The following is a 22,959-nucleotide window of genomic DNA, read 5'->3' as shown; positions in this document are numbered from 1 at the left end:
AGGTGGTGGTTTGTTATGAGGAGTTTAGCAGATAGCGTGTTCCGCAGGGGCAGAGGAACCCGTGGCGAATATTCTCCGTCACCGTGGTATTAGACGCAACGGAAACGTGTCGGTCAGTTTCTTCACGTGACCGTTACCTCCAGTCGGATCCGTGTCACCTGTCCCGTCCGAAGCCACCGAAGTCCTATTTCGACAGAACCTGTTGGCGGGGCCCAACTGTCGACGAATCATGCGTCTAATTATGTCTGTTTGGCCGCTCGGTCAAGACATAGAGACAAGACATAGGAGCGCATGTGCTTCACAACAGCGGTTCCTTGAGAGACTTGCTTCTGGTCGTGTCATATGCAAACGTGAGTCACGGACGTGAAGAATAGCACACCACCTGGTATTATAACCCCATTAAATATTACGATCATAATCATATAAGTCATCATAATTTAATCCAAAATTGTCCCTGTTGCTGGTGCTATAACATTCGACTTCAACGTCAACAACAGCATCAATTAATAATAGATAAATTATATATAAATATTGGATTTGTCTCAGATAGATATTTATACGAATTGTGATTATTGAGATGTTTGACTGATATCATAAAACAAACATATCTCGAGTTATTTGGATACCAAGCAGCCAATGATGGCAACCAAGAAATCATATATCTTTAATTGCAATCGATATAGCTTCTAGATTCTGTAATGTTAGTTTTCAAACTTGTAATATCTGGAATAAGTATGTGCACACATCAAACACAACCAAGAAATTTAAATAAATGCAAGCATCATTTTGAAATATTAAGTTTCCTTCAATTTCTTCCGCAAATACTTATTAAAAAGAAGCCAACAAAGTATACTATTTAATGGCATTAAAATGATAAAACATGTCAAATTATGGCCTAATGGAATATGAATGACAAACTTGCAAACCAAGAAACTGCAAACGACTGCAAAAATAGATGCTCATTGTCCATAAAGGTAAAAGAGGTGATGCCCCTTTACATTTTAATTTTCAGAACTAATCGGGCCGAACTCAAAAGGAGGAATGCTAAAACCGAAACAACAAGTTCTAAGAACAACATGATTAAGAAGTTTGCAGATTAATAGAGATTACATATACCTAATATTGCCAGCCGTATAAAATCTAGTGAAAGATGGCTGCAACTGGCTAAAGACTCTGCATCATTGAAGAAGTTCTGACCTTCCACAATAATTGAAGAACATTACACCTTTGCTGCATCATGATCCATCGAGTTGCCAGAAATCTGAACAGCAGGATTGGCCGATATCTCTGAACTAATCATAACTGTTTCTGAACTCAAACCACCAGATGCATCATCGGTCACACTTGGATTTACATTTACATTGTCCACATGAGCATCTGCGTTAGAGACACTACCATCTACTACAAGGTTGCCAGAGTCGACCAACTCCAACCCAACTTGCTGCTCGTCATCCTGAGCCATCTGACCGCCTATGTCAGAGGCAGAAGCTTCATTTGTGTTTTGCAAAGACAAAATAGGTTGTGTCATTGATGCAGTAACTTCTTGATTACTGACATCTGAAATTGTTGCATCCTCCATGCCAACTGAAGCACCAACAACATCTGAGTTTAAAACACCAGAATCAGCTTGAGGAATAACACCGGTGCTTTCAACCAGAACAATGGGGAGCATGTTGTCATCAACTGGGTTCAGAGTCATCTTATCATCAACCATCATTTTCTCTTCGGTCACAAGCTGAGGCATGTCACCAGATACAATAACACTATTGGCAACAGGCATCTGCTCCTTGAGATCATCCGTACCATTAGAAATAATACCCACACAATGGGTAGCTTCACCTTGAATAGGCTCTTCGTTAGAAGTGCCATCTTCAGCATGATCTGAATCAAGATGATCCTTCTTATCTGCCAGTTCCTCATTCATGGCATGATTGTTCGCTGCTGTTTCTTCCTGAGTAACGTTTTTCTCAGCAGCTTCCTCCACAGGAACAGGATTCCTTGCAGCAGCTTCCTCCTCAAGAGCACGATTCATTGCAGCAGCTTCCTCCTCAAGAGCACGATTCCTTGCAGCAGCTTCTTCCTCGAGAGCTCGGTTCCTTGCAGCAATTTCTTCTTCCATACGCAGCCGCATCTTATGTTCCTCCAACAGCCTTTTAACTCTATCATGCTCAGCCAAGAGATCCCCATAACGATGCTGTAGATTCTGTTCTAGTGCTTTTTGCTTGGTGACTTCTTCAACTAAGCTATTAACTCTGTAAGTCGCTGCTAGCAGTTCCTGCTTTTGTAACACTTGAAAGCATTCAAGTTCTGTTGCAGCGGTATCCACTTGCTTGAATGTGGCCTCAACCTGTGACCATAATTTTCCAGCCCTTGCCTGCTCATTCAGAAATGAAGAGAATTAAACTGATATCAGGCTGACAATGAGAAGCAAAGAATCATGAAAAGGAAATGAAACAGCAAAATTTTTGGACAAAAATAGTTTTCAGTATGTTTAAGCATCCAACTGGTCTTTCACCGAGACAAGCAAGGGTTCAAAATTTTATTAGCATCGTTGTCAATAAAATCTTGTTCGAAAAATTTAGGCAAAATTGTGAAAGTCACATGACATTTCAGGGGAAATAAATACTATATTGAAAGCAGAAAAATGATTATAGCATACTTGGTAACCATGCGTGAGAATTTTAATTTTCTGTTCAAGTCGTGTTGCCCTCTTTGCTTCATCATCCATTCTCTTCTTCACAATCTCAAATTCATTTTGTAAAGCAGCAAGTTTCTCATTGTTCCCAGCAACACTTGCAAGACCATAGGTACTACGAGCAGGAAAAAACATGAGATCTTCCTGGCATGCATCACGTGCTTTGACAAAATCATCAAAAGACTCATTCTCATGCCCCATCACCACTCGCAAAAACTGAATTTCTTCCTTTATCAAAGAATCAGCCTGCAAAAATAGCGAATAACAATTATATAATTTCCGATGACGTGCAGGCTTCCACAAGAATTGAGGCATAAGCAAGCAGGAATATCAAAAATATGAAGTTGTAATTTTGGAATGAAAATTGCAGATATATCACTTTGGAATAAGTTTTCTATGTAGTATATATAGAGAGACAAAATTTGTAGCCGGACTATGGAAAAGTACATTGAAAAGAGGTACAGGAAACTATATATATATAGTAGACAAAAACAGAAGCAATGTGTGTACCAACAAACATGATATTGGTTCAGCCACAGAGGTCCATTAGGCTTAGAGAGAGAATTTCAGCCAAGAGAAACATAAGATTGCCAGAAATTAGCCATACAGGTGCCTTACTTTCCTTTTGAAGTTTTCCAAGAAATCCAATTGGAGTTCAACCCTCGTACAATCAGAGGTTCCACAAGCAGGGACTAAATTGCTTAGAGAAACATTTAAATGTGTTACAATGAAAGGTGCAGGCTAGCACCTCATGAGCAGGATTTGGCTTCAACTAAACCTGCTAATGGCTAACTTTGCTCAGTAAGTCATTTACCAGTACAAAAAGGATTAGACAGCCCTGTCTGAGAGCATACAACTCCAGACAAATCCTGTTCATATTGCTAGACATATTCAAATAATAAGAAAATCAGTGAACAGCGCCACGGACACAATGAGGAGCTTAGTAGCTGTTTTACCAAAAACTATGAAGCAAAAGGAAAAGTTGTTAGGGAATTGATGGAAGTCTAATATAGTTAGGATTAGAAAGAGCCATGCAAACTCTTCCACGAAACTATTGTTCCTCTTTAGAGTCTTGAGTCTTACGAGGCATCACTAAACATACTCAATGAGAATGACTGGAAATCAATCCCACGAGTTCTACGAGGAGCACAATACCGGTATCACCAAAAACTATGAAAAATGGTAAAAGGGAAAATGTTATTGATGGAAGTCTGATATAAGTAGGATTAGGTTTACTTTAATCTAACAGAACTCTTGTAACCCTATCCTCGAACTACAATTCATCTTATTTATTTGTCCAGCATTAAATAAGTTATTTTACTTTAGTTTTAACTTATAGAGGCTTTTCTCTTCCTCCGCCTAGAGAAACACCAAATAGGAGATGTCATCCCCAACAAAATGCTGATATCATTAAAATAAAAACAGCAAGCTCAGCCTCAATTCTTCTACAGCTTCATTTATTTCCTTTTTAATTTCTCTTATTTTTCATGTTCTCTCAACAAGTGACAAACTTATGTATATTTATTAAAGAACAGTATACTGGCTCTATGTTTATACTTATTTTATTTGCAGGATCAATTTGGTTATCAAAAAATGGATACTGTTAGATGTCTTTCTTTTTAAAGTGGCACTACCAAAGTGAAAATCAAAAGAACACTGGTATTTTTGTGATGTAAAATTATTTGATAGGAGTAACTGAGAGATGACACAAACTTCCTAGATTCTCTCTCTAACCATAGACATTAACATCACAGGCCATTCTTGAGAGGCCAATGGACATATCATCGAAAACTGTTAAATTTTATTCAAGTAACTAGAAAACGGGGGCCCAAACATACAGGACACAGGTCAGCAATGCAGACTTTTAGAGTTGGCCATCCAAACTGCTAGTCAATGATCATCGGCCACTGGTTTCCGAGAGGGCACTATATGACCAAAGAATGTTATCCCTGCCTTGAATTTCCAAATTCCAGCTTGTATTGGTGTATGGCTGGGGATTTTTAATACATATTAGCAGTTTAACCTGAAATACTCCACACCATTATCCTTGAATTTAACTCAAACCCCCATATTTTGGGCAGATGACAGGAATCACTATGATGCCTAATCTCAGTTGGAGATTAAGATTGTTTGAATGAAATCTTACGAGTTCAACAAACCTATTAAGTCTTCAGGCCAAATAGAGCCTTAGTGGCCAAATAATGTTACTTTCTTATTCCTTTTATCAGTATTACCAAATTATTACTATCCAATATCAAACATGAGTTTTGATGATTAATATGACCGCCACCATCTCAATTTATTCTTATATAGTTAAGGCCTGTTAATGTCATTGATGAGAATAAACATCATGAATAAATTCTGTCTAATAGTTCTTTTCTAATCACTGTAATTGTGCACTCGATTATAGATTCTACATTATAATTAAACAATTTAAATACTTTGCATGATATGGATGTGAATCATGATTGTATACAAATAATCACAACCTCTCAAACACTGATCAAATCAACTATTAAATTTAAAGGCACAATGCTCCCTTTTAGGTTTTTTCCTTTTCTTTCCCTGTACTATTCAGCATGCAGATTCATTTATTGCATTTAAATTCTCCAACTTACCAGAAAACAAAATGAGCCTAAAAGAAACAGCATAACAAAGAGAGAAGAGTACTCTGCCCCAAAAACCTCTTTTAAGAATTGTGGAGCACAAACCACAAGATCATTAACAACTTAGTAATCAAAGTGACCAAATTCCTTAACTAAACTAAGAAGGTGATGTTCAACAATCTACATAGCATGGTTTCAGATATCAGTCAGTACGCACCATACCAAGCAATATTTATCAGTACGACCAAGGATCAGTAACAAACCATGTGGTCCAGACCATTTTTTTTAAGGTGATATTGGATGGTGCAATATTGGTATACCAGTGGTACAGGTTGGTATCCATCTTGACTATCAATACCATACCAGTCTGGCAGATTACTGAAACCGATATTAGACCGAGTTCCAAATCCTTGGTCCTCAGCATGCTAATTATCAAAGTGACCAAGAAGGTGACACATAATCTTGAACCAGATATCCCAAAAAAATAAAATTAAAAGGAACAACAACCTAAAAAATACAAATGGCCTAGTGACTAAATACAAATAAATGAATTTCAGCAAAATCAAAAACAGAAGACTAAAAGCAGCAACATACCTCCTTCAGCTGATCTTCTTCCAAATCTTCAAGTTCAGGTATTGCAGAAGATTTACCATTTGCCAAATGCTTGGTCCCTTTCTTTTTCTTCTCGTCTGTTTTCTCATCAATTGGATACTTAGCATTGTCATGTTCTAGCAATACAAGAAGTTCCCTATTTATCATTTCATCAGCCTGCTCAAATGGAGTAGGGGGAACAAACGAGCTTCTATCTTCATCACCCCTCATCAGCATCTTCTTGATAATCTCCAGTGAGGCAGTAGGAGGTCTAGGAAGCTCTCTCTGAAGCACTTTGGATCGCTTCCTTAGCAAGGCCTCCTGCCTTGCTTGTTCCTGTGCCTTCTCCCTGGCTAATCTGTCGGACATATCCTCTTCGACCTTCTCCTCAGATTCTTCATGCTCCTCAGGAATGGGTTGGATAACTATCTGATACTCATTCTTAGGTTGTGGAAGATTGTTTAAGCCAAAACGCAAGTTTCTTTTCAGCTCAGCCTGCCGATGCAGCTCCATCTTTGCAGTATCCTGCATTTCAATATCTTCATTTATGTGAAGTTCATCTCTGAAAGGAGTCCCCTTTGGTGTTATACCAAAAGAATATCCATCTCTGGAAGGTGTCATGCCAATCCTGGGGGTAAGACCCGGTCCAGGAGTAGCCGAAGGAGTTGCCATGGGATTCGGAGTTTGAATTTCCCTTTTCCTTGGTGTGACTCCAGAGAAATCTGAAGGGTGTAACTCTGGATTCTCCCCACCAAAAAGAGGAGTCTGAGATTCTCTCAACCGTGCAAGATTTTCAGCCTCCATCATAATTGCATCACCTTTTCCACCTGGAGTTCTCTGTGGGGTTCGCAAGGGAGTAATTCCCGGTCTTGGAGTCTGAGAATAATTTGCAAGTAGAGCATGTGTGGCACCACTACCTTCATCAAGCTCCTCATTGGCTAAAACAAGATCACTTGCATAACCCATTTTTGCAATCTCCTCCAACTCCTGATCTGAAATCTGAGGCGCTGGCAGCATTAGTTTGGACCTCTTCCTGACTGCTTCTGGATCATTAAGTTTGTTAACTTGCAATATTGCAGAAGGGGCATCTTGTCTTTGTGCAATCTTGTTTCTTGCAATGTCTTGCTTCCTTAATTGTGCTTCAATGTCAGCCCTCCTTTTCCCTTCAAGTTCCTCAATTGTTGTTGGAAACTTAGGTTGTTCCACGGGTCTCTCTTCTCCTGAAACATCAAAGAATCCTTGGGGAGGTCTCTTCTCAAAGGGTATTTCTGCATTATAATCAATTCCTTTCCTCTTCCTCTTCCTATGCCTTGTGTCAATTCCAGCTGCTTTCAATTCTCTTCGCTTCTGCAAAGATGCAAGCCTCCTTGCCTCTTCAAGCTGTTTCTCCCTTGCCTTTCTTTTTGCCTTCTTGCCTCTAGTGTTAGCTAACCGAGCACGTGCTTCTGAAAGCATTTCCTTTTCATCCTCATCCATATCCACAGGATCAGGACGTGCAGGTTTAGATTCAGGATTGGGATCAATCTCTCCTGGGCGCAACTTTCGGGGGTCATCACCCGGTTCATAGTTCTCATCTTTTGCACATGCAGCATCAAGCAGCTTTTCATAGCGTTCAAGACACTGGGATGGTGTTCGACCCACAATTGGGGCAATTGTTCTCCACTGAGTGGGCATAAGCTTGGCGAGATGAAGCAATTTCTCATCTTCTTCCCTTGTCCACTCTGTCTGGTAGATCAAACATAAGTTCAATTGTTAGTTATTTATGTCAGAAATACAAAAGAATAACTAAATAAGCATTAAAATCTATAAGTCAAAGAATAAATACAAAAATGAATCATCAATAAAAAGCTAATTCCACCAAAAATTTTAATCTTTCGTATTATCCTAAGCTACAGTTCATATGAGTGCAACGTATATTTTCTGAAACGGAAGGAAGTGAAAAGAAATAAAATGAATACAGCAGACATGGATCTAAACTGTAGTCCAAGAAAGAATAGTATTTGCTGCAACTTTTTAAAATAAATCACAAACATGCAAAACCAAAAAGTTGTAGGAAAAAAACATAATCATGACCCTTAAACTATGGATGACTCAGCAAATCACAACATTAAGAAGATGAGTTCTTTCAAGGCTGAAGATGGAAAAGTCAACATAAATCATGTGCTTCTTAAATAAATTATGATGAAATCTTGCTCATGTGCTTCTTAAAACAAATCATGATGAAATTTTGCTCCAATCATTAGAACGACAGAGAACGTCGACTCTCATCTTATATGCAACCAAAACTAACCATTCCAACATTTAAACGCGCCACCCATGTGAATAATATCCAATATAAAACCAAACTTTTACTGCTTGCTAGTGTTCCGACCGATCATCAAAATATGTTATATATTCAATAAAACGAAATCAATTTAAACAACTGAAGAAGAAGCAAAAGAAATACCTTCTTGATCGATGGGTCAAGCCACTCATACCATCTGGCCTTGCATTGCTTGGCGGACTTGCGGACAAGAAGGGAAGATATCCTAGCCCACTGGTTCTTCCCATACTTCATGACCGCCGCTTTGAGGATCTCATCTTCGGTGTTCTTCCACACACCACCCTTTATCATAATCCTCATCTTGCCGGCTGTTTAGTTTCCCCCTTCTTCCTCCTCGTAGCCTAGGGTTCGTCTAGAGTTCTTCCAATCGGAAATAGAAGGGAGGATCTCTCTTCTGGGACTGGATGTATCTTGGATTCCTGCTAGCGTTCTTGGAGCTCTAGAGATTGAGTTGGATCTTTGGCGATCTCTGTCCTAGGGTTCTTAAAATCGACGAAGGTGAGAGGAGGAGAAAAGGGATAAGAAGAAAGAGGACTCACCGGCAGCGAACCAGTGACCGATGGCGGCGGGCGCAAAGGCTGGGACGGTGAGGAGGGTGGACGACCGGAGGAAGGGGAGACGAAGCACCGGCACGGAGTGGGTTGTGCGACTCAAACGAAGGGGAGTGGGAGGCGGCGATGTGAAGGCGATGTTATATACTTAGGAGCGGATACGGATTTGGGTAAAACCGTATCCATACCCGTATCCGATCAGTGTCCGAATACAGTTTCTAATTTCCATTATAATATTGATGTTATATGTAACACTATATGTGCTCGAGTGAGCTGCGTTACATAGGCAAATCGATTGAGTTAATGATAAATATTCTTAAGAAAAAATAAAAAAAAATTACATATATATGCATATAATTAACAAAATTAGAAAAAGATTAGATTTTAGAAAGAATGCCTTTTGTGAGAAGCATTCCATGTCTTACTATTCATTTTATCTCTACTGTTAGTTCTCTCTCTCTCTCTCTCTCTCTCTCTCTCTCTCTAGTAATTCAAAAAGAAAAAAAAAGTCTATGTTAAGAATAAGTTAATAAATTATTTATTCTTTATTATTTTAAAATTTAATTTAATTAAAATAATTTTGTTAAAGAATAAGTGACAAAGATGAAATTCAAGTTTACGATCGATAATCTGTCAAAGTTTTTATCGGTTAAACTAGTTAATATCTTCAAAATTATATCAAAATTTCAAACTCCCAATTTTTTGTAAGTAGATTAAGTATATCACCACCATCAGACTAATTTTTTTTTTTTATAAGTTTATCTTATATCAAGAGAAACCAAATAAATGGTTTTTTTAATAAGTATGATATATTAATATATTCATGGTTTATTATTTATTAATTAATAAATCTCTCTTTTATGTAGCCTTTTGTAAGCCAAATCTATTGATCATTAATGCTAGTAAATTCCTTTTGATTTCCTCATCAAATTATTAATTTTTGTTCCCAACATTCTTTATCTAATAATTTATTTGAATTAAGTTATTTTCTTCACAAAATATCAGAATTTAGTACAATCTGAGAAAATAATATTTTTCTCTCCCAGACATGTTTTCTTCTGACCAACAAAATTACAATCACACAAATTGGCTAGTTATATGAAAATTGCATGTGAATCTCACAAGCAAAAGAAGCCAATCAATTGACCCATTACTTCCTTACTTCTACATATTAATACTTTAAATCCTAAACCATATTGGCATATCCCATAATTTTTTGACCTCCATGAAATGACAGATTAATCATTCATGTCACTCGAAGCCTCAATTGATAATAATTAATGCAATGAAAAGTTGAATAAGTAGAGAACAGAAACTATCAAATGTTCTTGGAGGTAAAATACTTAATATTCTAATTTTATATCAGCAAGTCATATCATACATACACTGCTGTCCAACTATATGAACTGATGTTTTTCCCAGAATGATCTCAAAATTCCAAAAAAAAAAAAATTGGCAAGGATAGGGTTAATTACTGACTATTTCTTGTCCAATTGATTTGTAATTTGCAGAATGCTCTTAGTGACAACAAGAGCTAATTGTTTTTCAGTAGACAGCAGAAATATATGGTATTGTAGAGAAAAACATCATGCTTGGACATACTAATGAACACTATAGGTATTTGGTATCATTCAGCAACATTGTTTGGACACCAGTGTATAGGCTCAAAATCCTTACAGATATGCTCAGAAACAATGTATCAAAACACAAGGTATAGGACTATTTTGTTCAATATGCATCACAACATGGAATAAAATGGGCTTATCTTCTTCAAAGGCAAGCCTCCGTTCCAGATCAAGGAATTGATACTTGAACAGGTGCATGCTTGGCAGGATGCTCTACTGCTACAACCCTTTAAAAGGTCTCAAAGATACTATCAAGCCGTGTATCAATTATATTCTGTGTTCCTGTTCAGCAGCAACTTTCTCTTTCGTCTTTGATCCCACATCACTTGCAGCCTTGGCAACTTTGTTGAATGCACCAGTTACCCAGGATGCTCCGGTGAAGACATACCTGTTCTTCATGATTGCAGATCCTGCAACACTTACTTTCTGCTCAGCTGCAGCAAAGGCTGACTTAGTCTTCTCGGAGACCTGGAACTTCTGATCCATTTCCTTGACCTTTTCATTGACAGCTGAAGTACCCATGCTGATCTTCTCAGTCAGGCCAATTTTTTTGTCGAATGATGAAACCTTGGCACTAGCTGTGGATGTGAGTTGGTGCTTCTCATCGAAAGCTTTTGCTTTGCCGATAGCATCTTTGCCTAGAATAAAGCCCTTGGCGAGCATACCGGTGACAACATCTTCTGCTTTCTGAGAAGCAGATTCAGCACCACCAGTGACTTTGACCTCTTTATTCTAAGAAATGAACAAGCTTCATCACATAGAAAAAAAAAAAAAAGATGGAATAATGGTTCAAGAGAAGGAATGTGTCATGCACTCTACCACAGTAGGAGCTGAAATAGTTACAGGTAATTGGTATTCCGGAGCAGGTGTAACAATGACAGAGAGATCAACTATTGTTGCCCCCTGTACAATGAACAAATGACATCTGAGAGAAGAAGATTTATAACCAATAACAGAAACACAAACCAAGGTGCCTTTGTTGGTTCTACAAAACGCAGTACAACTTTGAAATGAAAAATTACTCTTTTTTGAAACATCATTTAGATAATAGATGGCTAATTAGATTTGCAATAGTTTACAGACAAAAAAAAAAAAAACAGAATCTCCTTCTATATCAGATGTAATCACTTACTATCCAGACCTAGTTTACATAAACAACCAAATCTCTTAATACTTGAGATAATTTAGCATGTGATATGGACAGCAAAGCAAAAAGAGAAGAAGATGTGCATGCAACATTAGAAAACAAAAATCTCAGGAACCCAACTTAATATGTATGCATAAATTATGTATGATATGGATCAAGAATATAAATTCTTTTATATGAATTAACTGAAAAGGCAGTAACGATCTCAAGAAAGAAAATAAAGATCTTAAGAAAGTTTACTGAGAGAAGAAGAGCTGTTTCTGCTCCCTGTGAATCTTTGAAGGTAACATAAGCAATTTGAGACCATTCATCCGCACTGTTGAAAATTGATGGTGAGCTAAGATTGTCCAAGTACCAAAAAGTCATCATAAAAGAAATATGATCACTATCAACATGAACCTTTGCATCTCAACATATTCGATGTCCCCAGAAAAGGAGAAGAACTCTTTAATATCATGCAATGATGCACTCAGAGAAACATTGCTGACTTTCACTGTCCTTACCTGCAATGCATACACTAACTGGTATCAGAAAATTTTCATCAAATAAATGAAAACAACAAAAAAAGAACAATACTAGATTTCTTATAGATTTTAAGCATGGTACATAATCTGGTTAAAGCACAGGAAATACACACTGTATTTAGAGTACCAGAAGATTAATCATATTATGCAATAAGAAGGGCACAAAGGAAGGACCTTTGACTTGCAATTTAACTTATCATGTTCAGCAACAATAACAAAGCCATGATACCCTAAGCATTTGAGGTCGGCTATATGGTTATTTTACCACTATTAAGCTATGTAAAAAAGTCATATTTAGTTAAAGGGTAATTAAATCTCTATTTATAGTTTCTATAAGATCTTTTTAGGTCTTCCTTTATCTTTCCTCATACTATGCTGCCACTCTTCGAACTACAATATCTACATGCCTCCTTAGCACATACTCATACCATGAATTAGATTTTATGCCCTCAATTTTTTGTTAATTCTCAATCAACAAGCTTATAGTTGGATGTATATAAAGTGAATAAATGTTGTTACTTCATTATCCATTTATCATATGTCAACATGAACAGGAAATTACTACATAGTCCAAAATGGTTGAAATTTGTCTATTACCAACCTATATCAATCAGTAATGGTCGGATTTCGACCGAAATCAAACAAAAGCCTAGACTGAATTGGTTCCAACGGTCAATTTGATCGTTGGACCCATTTGAATGCCTATTTAACCCCATTCCTCCCCTCTCTTTCACCCTATTTCAATCTCATATCTTCTAACTCTCTTTCTCACTCAATCACTCTCTTTTTCTCACATATTCTCACTCTTGTTCAATATCAGTGGAAGAACCGTTTGAAACGTGCCGCAAAGTTGCCCATCAATGTTCAGAAAAGATAAATCCACTATCCATTCCTTATTTAGATTTTTTACTGAAATAGAACTAAATTTGCATTTAGTTCTAATTAAAATATCCTAATTTAGGTTTTTTAACCTAATTTTCATATATTTTCGGAGATTTTCTTGACATTTTTTTGAATTGTCAGCATGGTCCGACGTACCATGTGTCAGTATGCCATACTGGACCAGCCAAAGACCAACACGGAAGGCTGGCCAGCACGAAATTGCAGTCCTTGATTACAACACCTTTTGAGATCTATAACAAAGTTTCTCCACAAAACAATTTCATAAGTTTTGAGAAAGACCATAGTTTGAGTTGCTTATCAACAATATGAATATTCACATATCATTGTCGATTTGAGAGTCAGTGATGCTGCAGATAGTCTGCCTAGCTTGGCAGACTGCACAAGAGAACATTTTTTGGCATAATAATCTATCTACTGAATATTCTCATATTTTAAGCCTGGTACATTTAATAGAATCAACTCCTTTTCAAAAAGTTCAAGCAAACACCTCTTCCGTTAGTTACAAGAGCGAACATATCTGATTAGGCAAAGAAAATTGATAAAACAAATAAACAAATAGATTGAATGATTAGTTCTAGCATTAAGGAAATAGTAATGATCCGAAGCACTTCCTTAAGCATTACACTATTTCGGAAATCTAAGGACTCAACCATATGAATGTGTAAAATACATGTCACCTTGATGAGGAAGTCATCAGTTCGAGCCTGATTATCCCTAAACTCAATCAGGTTTTTATACTTAGACTTGCTTCCCCTGCCACCGGAGTACCAACCAGTTTTGGTATGTTGGGAGACAACATTGTTGCTGGGCTAGTTTTGGAAATGTTTAAAATCCATTCCAGTAAACTGTCCTCTTCCCTTAATTACAACAGGTAATATGTCTGATTAGGTAGAGAAAATTGTTAAAACAAATAAAGAGGGGACTACATATTGTAGATCTCATGGGTTTTTGATGCTTAGTGACATGGCGGATCAGAAAATCTCATCTTTTGATCTGTTGTTTTTTGAAAGCCCAACATAATTGTTGGAGGCTTCATCTAAAAGCACAGAGGACTTTTCCGATCCACTTAGGCAATGAAACTTGAATCTTAGGTATAAAAGATCAAACTTTGACATAACTCAAACAAACATCCAGTCCACAAAAACGACACCTCCTCTTTTCTCCTTCTCTCTTGCAGAAGTTGTAGATTCAGAACGTCAATTAATGATATCAAGACAGTCTCATTATTTCCAATTCTCTGAATCATCTCAACACATAAATCCCTAAAAGCAAACCTCAATAAAAGCGATCTAAGCACTGAACATAGAAATCAAGATTCAAGAGAACCAAGCAGCACTCACCGACATCGGAGCTCCTACCGCTGACGCTAGCGACGAGATCTGCAGGGAGGTAGCCGCGAAAAGAAGACCTCCAGCTGCTAAGGAATCGAGGGTGGGGGGTTTACTCACGGGCGGCGGAGTCAACAAGAAGAGGTGGGATCCGCTCCAACTACCGATTTCAACGTTTGGTCACAACAACCAACGGCGAGTGGAGCGGGTCCTAATGAACGGTTCCGGTATGGACATGTACACGAACGATTAAAGAAAGGTCTGTAGAGGATCCGCTTTCACAAAGGAGCTCATACCCGTCGATGGCCATCCTTTGCACGGTGGATCTCACATTCAATCTCTATGCGACCGTTGCAATGGCCGTCCGATAGAGACGCACGGTCGTGACGGGGGACCGTGTCGGGGCACGTCAACAACGCGTTTCTTTTGGGTACAGTTTGACCGTATGGTCTGACTGTAGCCAACGAAGCCGTCTTGCCCGTCCAATTCCATCAAGCTTGGGTCGATCGAACGGTGACGGATGGTCCAACCCCGGACACTACCTCGGAGCCCTCTACACTCTCATGTCAACTTGGAACCTTAGGAGACTAAAATGGCTAACGTAATGGAAGCAAAAACATCTCCATGCTAATATGGGAGATCGTTCGGATCACAATGCTTGCGAAGTCATCAAATAGGTTGACGAAAATGTTGCATGGTTGCATGGGATTCTATTCTGTACGTAAGCCTCGTTGAAGGAGGCTTAACATGAAGAAGAAGAAGGAGTATCAATCTTGCATTTGAATGCCTTCTTCTCAAAACACGTCTCATGAATCTGATCAGCAAAAGAACAAAACATCACTTCGTGTTTCTTGTCTGTGTCTCGAGAGGATCCCATTTGATTAAACAGTCAGACAACATCACAAGCACGTATACATGTGATGGTTTCCAATGTTCTGTCAAATGAAGCTATAGCTTCTTCTTATCACCGTGCAGAGTCTTTTCTCCATTGGGATTCCCATATCGCAAGCTTTGGGGACATGTCACTGTGTTGGAATCTAAGTTCCTATTGAGCATATCACAACAAAGAAGAAGTCATGTGATGTTGCAGTGTGTGTGTGTATATATATATATATGCATATAAGGAGTCAAAAGATCCTTTAGATATGAAACTATGCTCTTTTAATTCTCCTCAGCAAAATTTTCTGTGGAACGGTTGCTGTCCCACATCTATCATATTGTGGAATCTCGATATGTATGGTTTTGGAAGTGTAGTTTGAATTCAGAAACCTTTGTTTACTTCTTGTTTCTCACTCTTCTGGAATGACTTCCTTTTTATGAAGATGATGATTGTGTTTACTATGAAAGATGGCATTAGAATTGCATCATTAAGAAGCAGAAACAACAACAAACACAAGGTTCCAAAGTCAACCTTCCTCATTATCTCGATCATTCAAAGAAGAGTGGTTCATCTGCAGTGTCTCCAGGAAAGAGGTTGTACGAATTTGATGTCCTCTTATTACCCATTGCAGAAAACCATCAACTGTAAAAGAAATGAATCTTGATGAGAAGGTCCTCCCAAGTAAATTTCTTGTTCATGATGGCTGCCATGATCACAAGACCTCCTTTGGTTGGTTCTTGCTGTGCATATTGCTAATCATATGATGTTAAGTTTGGGATTGGAGAGTAGATCTTTTATCCTACTACTCATTCATGCAATCAGGAACTTGTCATAATGCTTAACAGGTCATAGCATTTAGCATTTGATTTATAGGCCCTATAAGAAGAACAAGTAAGGTAGGCATGAGAGGAGACAGTAAATTAAGATTCTCCTTTTTGCAACAATATATCAGGAGATTGATTTCAATATACAGTGGGAAAAATGCTTAACATGTGCCCTAAGAGCAAGTTGTCTGCAAGTATATATTTGACCTGTTATTTTTATGAATTATCCTTCAAATTTATTAGAGTTAGATGCATCAATGTCACACTTTAGAACAGTTATCAAAATGTCTTTATGAGAGGAAGCTAAAATAAGGAGGAAGAACATGGTGTAGTTTACAGTCTTGAAGATGATGATAAGGAGCAAATGAAAATATTTCTCATGTAGTTGGAAATAAGCCTTCATTTAGCAGAAAATTAAAGAATAGGTTGAAGAAAATTCCAGTAATCTACAGTTAGTGTGTTTTAGAAACAGAGAATTGGATTCAGAGAAAACTCCTACTGAAGTGTTCTCTTATCCAAACCTAATGCAGCACAAGAAACCTTTACATGGAGTGGCTACCACCAACACAGACAACTGTGCTTGTGTTCATTTCTTTGGGTTAGCATGATTGGTTGGAGAAACACACAGAAAGTTCAGAACTTGTAAGTCAGATATCATCTCTGCACAAAGTGAAAGCACACAGACAACAAGGGGAATCTGAGCAGAAGCTCTCTCTCTCTCTCTCTCTCTCTCTTTCATGTGGCCATCAAGCTAAGTGTTATTCTCTCACACTTTGTCTCTTCACACTGAACTCATCTGCATCCATAAGTTTCACCCTCCATTTTAACACTGCATGCATCTTCTTTACCTCATACATTTTGCTACTACAGCCCTATGATCATTTCCCAGAAGAGAACCTGCGACCTGAAACCATAACCGCATCCCCCTCATGCCACCAGAGGCACAGCTATCTCCTTCATAAGATTAACCCAAGGAAGAGGAGGATAAGATCTCGAGCAGATAAAGAAGAGCTAGAGCAAGTTCAGATCTGAAGTTTGACTAAGAGATGGATATTTTTCCTTCACAGCCTGATCTATCTCTTCGAATAAGCCCCCCAAACACCAAGCCGATATCAGATTGGAGAAAGCAAGACGGAGATATGGAATTAGGGTTTATGACCTCTGAGAGCAACATGAACACACCCTTGACCTTTGAGAGCCCTTCAGAAGGCCGCAGTGCCACAGACTCCACCATCACAGGCCAAAACACTCTCCTACTTCATCCACAACCCCGCCACCACCACCACCATGACCCCCTGCATGAAGTGCACCACCGAGACCCTAGCTTGCTGAAGCCCATAAGGGGGGTTCCTGTCTACCAGCACCCACCTTCCTTTCCTCTACTGCCACCAGACCATCATCACCATCACCATCACCATCACCATCAGCAGCAGCAGCAGCATCTGTATGAGTCTTCTTCTTCCACTGATTTCGATCGCTCTGCACCGACACAAAGCTTGTCGAGATCGAGCAACTCACCATCAAGGATCCCCATAAAAAGAAGAATGCGAGCTCCAAGGATGCGGTGGACGACCACCCTTCACGCCTGCTTTGTGCATGCTGTGGAGCTCTTGGGAGGGCATGAAAGTATCATCTATAGCTTCTCATCCTCTTATCTCAATTCAGATGGATGTAGTGATCTTACCTTTATTCCCAACGTGATCTTCTGGTGTTTAGGGGCTACACCAAAGTCCGTTCTGGAGTTGATGGATGTAAAAGATCTGACACTGGCTCACGTGAAATCTCACTTACAGGTAAAGGATCTCTCCATTTCTTCAAGCCTCAAAAATGGGTGTTTGATGTTGCACTTCAGAGGAATATATTCTACTGTTTCCTTTGCCCGTAGGTTGAGTGCGGTCTCAGCTTTTTCTTTCAACATCTTTCAGCTTTGTTTCAGTTTTCTTTGGTCGTATTATTCCTGCTGTTTTGTTTTCTCTGCCTGCTGTTGATCAAAGAATGTGAGTTCTATTGGAACAAAGAGACCTACACACTTCCTTTGTTTCCACAAACTTCATGATGTGTCCTATATATTGTCGATCTATATGTTTAGACATATATAGTGCAAGTATCATGTCATGTTTGCATCTCTAGTGCAAACTTGGTACTAAAAGAAAATGATAGTTCTGAACTCATTCTAATAAATTGTTTTGATGTATGAAGGAAAACAAAGAACAATGAGTGGCTGAATGAAGTGGTTTAATGAGTAGGTAGTGGATTTCTTTTTCTTTTTCTTCTTTTGTAGTCCTTTGATCCACCATAACAAAGATGCAGTCTTCTGATCCACTGTTGTTGAAACCATAATATGATAGTTTCTGTTAATGCAACTACAAAACCATATTAATAATTTCCTATGGTGTAATTTATATGCATAGCTACTGCTGAAATATAAAACCAGAGTGATTGAATTTTATATTAGACAATTTATTGACCATAGTAATGCTCTTATTACTATAGTTTTGTGATCAGTATTTGTGTGCTTGAAATTTTGATTGCAGCAATAAGCAATTGCTGCACTTCATACCACTGTGTGTATGCAAGTTTAGGGAGTGCATCAATTGCTTATCACTGTCTGAATGGCACACAGATCATAGCTTGAGGAAGAGGACCTGATTAATATCATGTCTGCTCATTGGTCTATAAAACAAAACAAAAAACTATCATAACTATGAATATTCATATGAACAATGTTATTATGACAAATAGATATTTATGTGAATGGCTAAAGCCATATCTCTTAAACAAACACAACTACTAACATTGTTACATAAAGCTAATAGCAGTCAAAGACAAGAGATAAATTACTTAGAATTTACCTAAAGATATAAGCAGTTGATATATAGGGCAAAAATCTAATTCAAAAATTGGGTAGAAAGTAAGATCAGCTTTTGTTGATTCTCCAAATATTTCTGGATGTTTCACAACAGAAATTTTTTAGACTGACAAGTTCAAAGTTCATGAATGTTAGATCAGAAAATTAATGGTGAACTAAAGACAGCTTGATGACCAAAGGCAGCTAAGAATCTAACAACTAAATGCAAGAGAATTGCATCATTAGAGCTCAGAAAGAGCTAAAGAGAGATAAGGAGTTCATGAAATTATATATCCTTTATAGTATTTTATTGCAAAAACATTTGATCAAAAATAAATAAATTCAGCTCAAAGAGCATGCATAAATGGCCAGATTATGATTCTTGTGATCTAAAACAGATATCAGCTGCAATGATACACACCTAATTCTTGCAGCATGCTAATCATACTGTGACTATGCAAATTGTAGACCTCAAAGTCCTTGTGGGGCTTATGCTTGTGAAATATCTCATCTTAATAGACAACACTTTCTTTTTGTCCTTGATTTGGCAACAAGTATGGAAGAGTCCTACTATTAGTACTGACAAACAACATTGATATTAGTACTGTCAAAAAACAGTGTTATGTTTAGCACCCAGTTGTTCATCAACCTCTCCACCAGACTTAATTATCTGATACATAAAATCAAAAATCTCTAGCATGAGCATCTTATACTTCTATTTTACTTAGTTCTATGCTGTGTTACAGTTTGTGATATAGGAACTCAGGTGTTCTACTGAGCCACCATATAACAATATAACATCTTTGTTTGTGAGCAAATCATTCAAAGATGTAAAGATACTTGAGTTGGTTAAAAAAGCTAATCTAAGGTATTCATTCTAAGAGATTTGGGTTCGATGACGGACCTTAGTGCAATGATGAGATTGCCCATTTCTAACTTGTGAGTGTTAGAATCCGAGTCTCGAAAATAATTTCTCTAAATATAGAAATAAGATTGTGTAGCTTAGACTAAACCGATAAAATGTTGTAGTAGGAAACAAAACCAAGATGAATGACATGTTTTGTTCTTGCTAATTATGTTGAAGATCATGATGTGTATCTGCAGATGTATAGGACAGTGAAGAACACTCAGAGACCAACAGTTGCTTCAGGTAACCTTGACTTTGTTCTGGCATGTTACATAGAACCTTGTTCAAATGATTCCAATATGTTTTAAAGACTAATATTGCTCGTTAAATAATGGTTTCATTTATTATCTTTGTCCTATAGGTCGATCCGATGGTTTTCAGAACGAGTGGTCGGGAGAAATTTCTGATGAAAGATTGCTCAAAATTCATGATCTCCATACTTCAGAGTTGTCAACTCATCATGAAATCAATCAAATTGGTTTATGGAACAGTTCTTCCAGGTGAAAATTTCTTCCTACAGAACGGTTATTCGACAAATACTAGTAATTTTGTTTGATCTATTTGGAGATACTTCATCATAATGTCAGCCTTGTGATCAAGACAAACATATTGAATTAAAATTAGGCAATTTAATTTGAATTTTAATTCTTTTTAGTACATAAGTGGCTGCTGCATTATATTTTCTTGGTTATTCAAGTAGGTTTCTAAGAAATATTCTTTTGTTGGATTGAGTTCTTTTTTCTGAAAAGGAAAATATCATATGTAGGAATCCATAAAGTCTTTGAGGAATAGGAGAGAGTGTAAGATGAACAGCTGCATATCCTTAACAGAGAGTGTCAATTGATTTCATAGAGCAAGTGTCATGAATCCAACCATTTTTTTTCCTTCAAACTATAAGTAACACAAGGTCATACAGATCTTTAAAATGGCTCTAATTAATTATTTTGATTTCTGAACTCTAGAACAATGCAATTCCAATTAGTTCTAACTTGGTCATATAATAGAATCTGCAGATATTGGAGTTCATCTTTCAGTAATGCTGGTGTGTCATCTATAACTCCACAAAGCAATAAATCACATGAGTTGTTAAAGCTGAGAGAGAACTAAAAATGCTGAGATCTTCTTTGAAGTGTAAAACAGGCCTGTAGGCACCATCCATTTCAATTCAAAAGATCTTAGATGTGTAAAAAGAGACACTTGTGAGAGTTGTCTGCTTGCTGGTAGGTCATGTGGTGCAGATTCCAAGATTGGAACTCCAACCTGCATGATTAAAGAATTGGAAGAGAGAAGTAGCATTAACTGAGTGACTGTTTCTAATATTGAGCTCCAGCATCCATATAGGGAAGCTGAAAACTGTAAATCATTGGTTGAGTAGTTCAGTGAGGAACAGTTTTTTAGGTTTGCTGCAATGAAAAACCCAGAGACTTTGGATTCTTCTTCATGTCTTGAGAAGGATGGAGTAGCTGAGTCATTTATATGGCTCTCAAGGAAAACCATTGACAGGGCTAAGAAGGTTTCTGCCACTTGATGGCTGCAACTTCCTAGAAGCAGTCAGTTTTATGGACTTTTCAGTAGAAGCTCTCTTTCATTTTACTTCTTTTCCATCTCACCTTACAATTCATGCAAAGTGCTCAGAAAAAGTAGGGCTAACTCTCTGCAATTCCAATGGAAGCTCTTTGAAGCTAATTGTAGCATAAAGATTACTTTTAGTACATTACTGATTTGATGCAATGGACTTCTTTCTATGACACACTATTTTAGTGCTTGGACTGTATTATGAGTAGAGACTTTTTTGTGGTCTGCAGCAGGGAAGGCTACTCTAATGGCTTAGCAAATGAAGCTACAAGAGGAAGTACTAAGTCCCTTAAGGTATCAATTCAGATCTTCCATTCACATTGTATACTTGAATCATTAAGCATCTCCTGATAAGTAGCAAACACTGCATACTGACAAAAAAAATAGATATCATGTGGAGTTGATTGGTGCATTGTTCCTGCTTTCTTCTGCAGGACATGCAATCTAAGAGCTTGGAAATGCATTGTGGTTTGAACTCATCATGGTTTTCAGAGACAGCAAGCCCAGGCAGACCCAATCTTGAGTTCATGTTGGGCAGGCCACACTAAGTCAAGATTTGAGTCCAAAAGAGATGGCGCAAGAAAAGAAAGAAAGAGAGTGAGAGAAAGAAGACATGGAGAGAAGGATAAAGATTGGGGCAAAAGCACAAGAAAGGAATGAAGACTGTGTTCATCTCCTCAAAAGCATATATATCTAAGGCTGACATGAAATTTCATTGCCTCAAATTGCTAAAGGGAATTAAAGCTTCTTCCACTTTTATGAAGTGCAAAAGGCCAGATTTTGTTCATCCTCATGCATGTGGCATGTCCTGCTTTATAGTGAATTGAACATCTGAAACATTCCAATAACTTTGTCTTGTAATATAAGACTTCATTGGCATATTCCTTCACTACTTGGCTTCAGAAACTAGATTCTTGTGATGGCAAGTATCTCACCATCATTCATGGGTGCTGTTTCTATGTGCAGATAATAATATTTCAGAGGATGAGGACAATGTTTGCACAAGCTATGTTTTTTAGTTACATCAGCCTAAAGTTTTAGCCTTATAAACATATATATATATATATGGACAAATCATACATGAATGATTGCTAAAATTGTTGTATCTCTGCTTACTGTAGACTTTTAAAAGTGTTGGTCTCACTCCTCTTCTTACTCCCCCTTTTTCTTCGCTGGGATGAAGACAAACAAAAGAGAGGGAGTGCGTGCTCCACTTTCCCTGAAGTGACCCCTCATTGATTCCTTGCTTTCCCCACTCCTTCCGGCATCTTCTTGCCTCTTCCCCATGACCTGCAAGCATAGACAAAGTGTGCTCAGTTGCTCTCTCTCTCTCTCTCTCTCTCTCTCTCTCTCTCTCTCTATCTAAAAAGTGTTGCGTCATGGTCAACTAAGTTATAGTAATGGCAGTCAAAAAGACCATTGACAAAATTGTCTGATTTGTGACACGTACAACCTTTTGAAGCTGGAAACAAATGGTAGAATCCAAACAGTAAGGATGGGTATGTATGTAGTGTGTGTACTTAAAGAGTAAGCTTTGCATGAGTTGTAGCCATTTGATCTCCCATCTCAATGAAGGATTTCGTATGTGACCTTTGGGGTAAAAGCTTTTATTCCTATAGTTTTCTTGTCATG

General features: G+C 37.8%; 3 protein-coding genes across 5 annotated transcripts; 1 reads left to right on the top strand and 2 right to left on the bottom strand.

Annotated features, from left to right (window-relative positions):
• Positions 1-944: 944 nt before the first annotated feature.
• On the bottom strand, positions 945-8,894 carry LOC135623535 (cell division cycle 5-like protein). Of its 3 annotated transcripts, none has more exons than XM_065126611.1 (5): positions 8,755-8,894; positions 8,339-8,634; positions 5,896-7,617; positions 2,660-2,941; positions 945-2,374 (listed from the first exon to the last, which is right to left on the bottom strand). In XM_065126611.1, exons 2-5 carry the CDS (start codon positions 8,513-8,515, stop codon positions 1,220-1,222), a joined length of 3,336 nt encoding a protein of 1,111 aa, XP_064982683.1. In that variant the 5' UTR covers positions 8,516-8,634; positions 8,755-8,894; the 3' UTR covers positions 945-1,219. The 3 variants fall into 3 exon arrangements, with proteins under 3 accessions (XP_064982683.1, XP_064982681.1, XP_064982680.1); XM_065126609.1 differs by having other exon boundaries at positions 8,339-8,645; positions 8,755-8,882; XM_065126608.1 differs by having other exon boundaries at positions 8,339-8,654; positions 8,755-8,877.
• A 1,471-nt stretch (positions 8,895-10,365) lies between these two features.
• Positions 10,366-14,442, bottom strand: LOC135623536 (binding partner of ACD11 1-like). The gene is made up of 5 exons (XM_065126612.1): positions 14,306-14,442; positions 11,938-12,041; positions 11,779-11,854; positions 11,211-11,294; positions 10,366-11,123 (listed from the first exon to the last, which is right to left on the bottom strand). Exons 1-5 carry the CDS (start codon positions 14,309-14,311, stop codon positions 10,659-10,661), a joined length of 735 nt encoding a protein of 244 aa, XP_064982684.1. The 5' UTR covers positions 14,312-14,442; the 3' UTR covers positions 10,366-10,658.
• A 2,311-nt stretch (positions 14,443-16,753) lies between these two features.
• Positions 16,754-21,875, top strand: LOC108953763 (probable transcription factor KAN2). The gene is made up of 6 exons (XM_018831225.2): positions 16,754-17,623; positions 17,714-17,790; positions 19,950-19,995; positions 20,114-20,252; positions 21,558-21,621; positions 21,762-21,875. The coding sequence occupies exons 1-6, from the start codon at positions 17,044-17,046 to the stop codon at positions 21,873-21,875; spliced, it is 1,020 nt and encodes a 339-aa protein (XP_018686770.2). The 5' UTR covers positions 16,754-17,043.
• The last annotated feature ends 1,084 nt before the right edge of the window (positions 21,876-22,959 follow it).

The sequence above is a fragment of the Musa acuminata genome, chromosome BXJ2-9 (assembly GCF_036884655.1).
Source record: "Musa acuminata AAA Group cultivar baxijiao chromosome BXJ2-9, Cavendish_Baxijiao_AAA, whole genome shotgun sequence".
NCBI lineage: Eukaryota > Viridiplantae > Streptophyta > Magnoliopsida > Zingiberales > Musaceae > Musa > Musa acuminata.
Note: the sequence above shows the minus strand (reverse complement) of the source record. Positions and strands in the feature narration are given on the sequence as shown.